Here is a 3,236-nt window from a genome sequence, read left to right as displayed (position 1 = left end):
CATGCTCTCCTTCTGGACAACAATCTATTACTGTTTTGTAAAAGTCCTCCTTATCTTCCTCAGTTTCAAAAGTCTAGTTTGTGTTTGCGTCTACCGTCTCTGAGTAGAATAACAGCAGCAACAGAACCTGTGGGCTCTCAGCATCTGAGAGTGAACCTCTGGATTCTTGAGACTCCCCCAGATGCCGCTAGATTCACACATACATTTTTTTAAGAGGCGAGTGTCTTCGGCCAATCAGATGTCTGATTCCATTTCTGAGCCAATCACATGCGTGTGTCCCCTCGAGGGTGTGTTTCATGCGTTTGCAATGTAGCGTAACATCTACACGTTTTGCGGAGACCGGGGGGGTGAGAGAGTCTGGGGCCCCTCAAATCCAGAGAGATCCACACAGAAAGCGTTTTTTATATAAATGTAACAAAACTCAAACATGTTCAAACAGATTCAGGGAATCAGAAATCAAGAGAAAAGATAAATATGAAGCGCACAGTGAACCAAAGAGAAACCCATATTTCCTGATGCACACAAACGCTGCACACAGGAAGCATGCCCCCACCTGATCAACACCTGGAGAGGAGATCATAGACATCATGAAAGAGACACCTCAGTGTTTGTAGATGTTTCTGGAGGCAGACTGAGGCGGACATATCAGATCCTTTAAAGACTAACTGACCCCCCCTCTGCTCTCAGCCTGGAGCCTGCTGCAGTCCGGTTCTTGAGGCCAGGTATCAGGAAGTGTAAGTGTGTTTTTAATCATGAACATCTTCACACTGGGACATCACAGGTACTTTAATAACCTTTAATACCTGCTGTGTCTCTCATCAGATTCCTGTGGACTCACACTGGACTCAAACACAGTGAACAGAAAACTCCAACTGTCTGAGGACAACAGGACGGTGACACATGTGGAGGAGGAGGAGAAATATCCTGATCATCCAGAGAGGTTTGACTCCTTGCCTCAGCTGATGTGCAGAGAAGCTCTGACTGGTCGCTGTTACTGGGAGGTCGAGAGGAGAGGAAGGGTTTCTATATCAGTGACTTACAGAGGAATCAAGAGGAGAGGAGGGGTTTCTATATCAGTGACTTACAGAGGAATCAGCAGGAGAGGAGGCAGAGAGGACTGTAGGTTTGGAAGGAATGATCAGTCCTGGAGTCTGAGCTGCTCTGGTGGTCGTTACTCTGTCTATCACAATAACACAGTAACACACACCTCCTCCTCCTCCTCCTCCTCCTCCTCCTCCTCTGGTAGAGTAGCAGTGTATCTGGATCATCCTGCTGGCTCTCTCTCCTTCTACAGAGTCTCCTCTGACACACTGATCCACCTCCACACCATCAGAACCACATTCACTGAACCTCTCTATGCTGGGTCTTGGGTTCAGCTCTGGTTCCTCAGTGTCTCTGGTTCCTCTGTAGGAGGAAGAGTCTCCTCCTGTTCCAGAGACTTCCTCCCTGCTGCCCAGAGAGTTCAGTCTGTTCAGGATCACAGCTGATACATAATTGTAACCATAGTGTACTTATGTGTTTTTACTTATTGTAATTCTTCATTATTAATAACGTGTGCCTACTTTGATATATTTAATATACAGTCTACTCTTTTCACTTTTTCAGCACTAAACCTCTGCGGTTGTAATTCTGTGGATTTCCCCTTTTCTGGACAAATAAAGGAATTCTGATTCTGAAAATATTTTGTATTTCTTTTGCTCAATTTAAGTTAATATTGAACTGGAAAAAGATTCAATAACTGCGCTGTAATTCAGGGAAGGGCTACAAAAAGTCACTTCACACAAGCAGACAGCAGAACTGTAGAGCTCATCACTTCTGTCACTTCTGTATAAATCACATCTGTGTGCCATATCACAAAGTTCAAACATGTAATTAAAATCGTTATTATTAAATCAATTGTTTATTTCATTTACTGAGGTCTTTAAAATTATTCACAACATGAAGTACATAAGCAGTGGAATGATAGGATGTCTCTAGGTCATTAAACCGTCTTACATTCAGTTTAATTATATTAATAAATATAAAACTAGGAAATATAAAATGTTTAGTTGTATATTTCAGCACAGCAGGGGGTCATGGTGGACCTGGAGGTGCTGACCTGGTGTGAGGGAGATCATCTGGGCTGGTTCAGGGAAAGAAGGAGAAAATAGACTGTTATAAACCACAGCTAGATATTAAGATTAGAAAACTTATTTTGTGAAGAATAAATCTGTACAACATGCTTTTGTTGATTCAAACATATTTGTATTATTACAGAAAGATTAAGACTTAAATAATGTGATTAAATGACATCAGCTATAGTTGACTTGCTAACTGCTGTAAACCAAGGCTAGATATTGAGATCAGAAAACCTCCCTCCTCTGTGTCTGTTTGAGCGTCTGTGCTTGAGTACAGGAGTGGGATGGGGAGCAGGTGCCAAGCTGCTGTCACTCAATCAGCTGGGCTTTATATACCGGGCTTCAGCTCCACCAAGCCGTCAGATCGTAGATTCTGGTACACAGCTACTTGGTCATGGGCTTGCCTGCTAATTGATACTCGAGTTGTTTGTCCAAGTTTCTAATTCCTGTTTCTGCAGTCATCCTGCCTGACTCCTACCTCCAACTAGTGATGGTGAGATCAAGCCTTATGAAGCTCTGAAGGAATACTTTTGACTTTTGATTTATTGGTTTTATTATGTTCTCCTTATAGCATTGTGAAGCATCTTGAGATGACGTTGTTTTTAAAGTGTGCTATATAAATGAAATGTATTATTATTATTATTATTATTATTACTTACTTGGCGCCTTTCTTGTCCACTCTCTATTTTTCTCACATTACTCTTTGTATCGTACTTAGTTTGATTGTTAATGTTGGGACACTGATTTCAACTTGTATATACTATCGGTAGGATTTGTATCTTCAATTGTATTCATCTCTAATCTGTATGAATCTGTGCTGTCCTGTTCTTCACTCTTATCCTGCTGCTGTTAAACTACTGAATTCACGCACAGGGATTAATAACGGTCCATTTTATCGTAAACTTTCCAGCCAATTGGTTCACAAAAGGGTTCATCTCCTGAGGCTCCATCTGAACACCAACCCCCCCTGTTGGTCAAAGAGTGTAAAACAGGCAGATATGATTCTCAACAGTGTGATCTTTCTTATACCGAGTTCCCAATGAGTAAAGCCTTAGAATAATTCAGAACTTTTTTTAAATATAGAATAATATGATTAAATGACATCAGCTATACATAATT

General features: G+C 41.3%; 1 protein-coding gene across 1 annotated transcript; it reads left to right on the top strand.

Annotated features, from left to right (window-relative positions):
- The first annotated feature begins 658 nt into the window (after positions 1–658).
- Positions 659–1,646, top strand: LOC104960508 (stonustoxin subunit beta-like). The gene is made up of 2 exons (XM_010788577.1): positions 659–734; positions 823–1,646. Exon 2 carries the CDS (start codon positions 963–965, stop codon positions 1,485–1,487), a length of 525 nt encoding a protein of 174 aa, XP_010786879.1. The 5' UTR covers positions 659–734; positions 823–962; the 3' UTR covers positions 1,488–1,646.
- Positions 1,647–3,236: the final 1,590 nt, after the last annotated feature.

Source organism: Notothenia coriiceps, unplaced genomic scaffold (assembly GCF_000735185.1).
Source record: "Notothenia coriiceps isolate Sejong01 unplaced genomic scaffold, NC01 NC01_scaffold00031881, whole genome shotgun sequence".
NCBI lineage: Eukaryota > Metazoa > Chordata > Actinopteri > Perciformes > Nototheniidae > Notothenia > Notothenia coriiceps.
Note: the sequence above shows the minus strand (reverse complement) of the source record. Positions and strands in the feature narration are given on the sequence as shown.

What these genes read in the sequence shown, in the direction of transcription:
- LOC104960508 (XM_010788577.1), top strand. Translation starts at nt 963, where the DNA reads ATGTGCAGAGAAGCTCTGACTGGTCGCTGTTACTGGGAGGTCGAGAGG.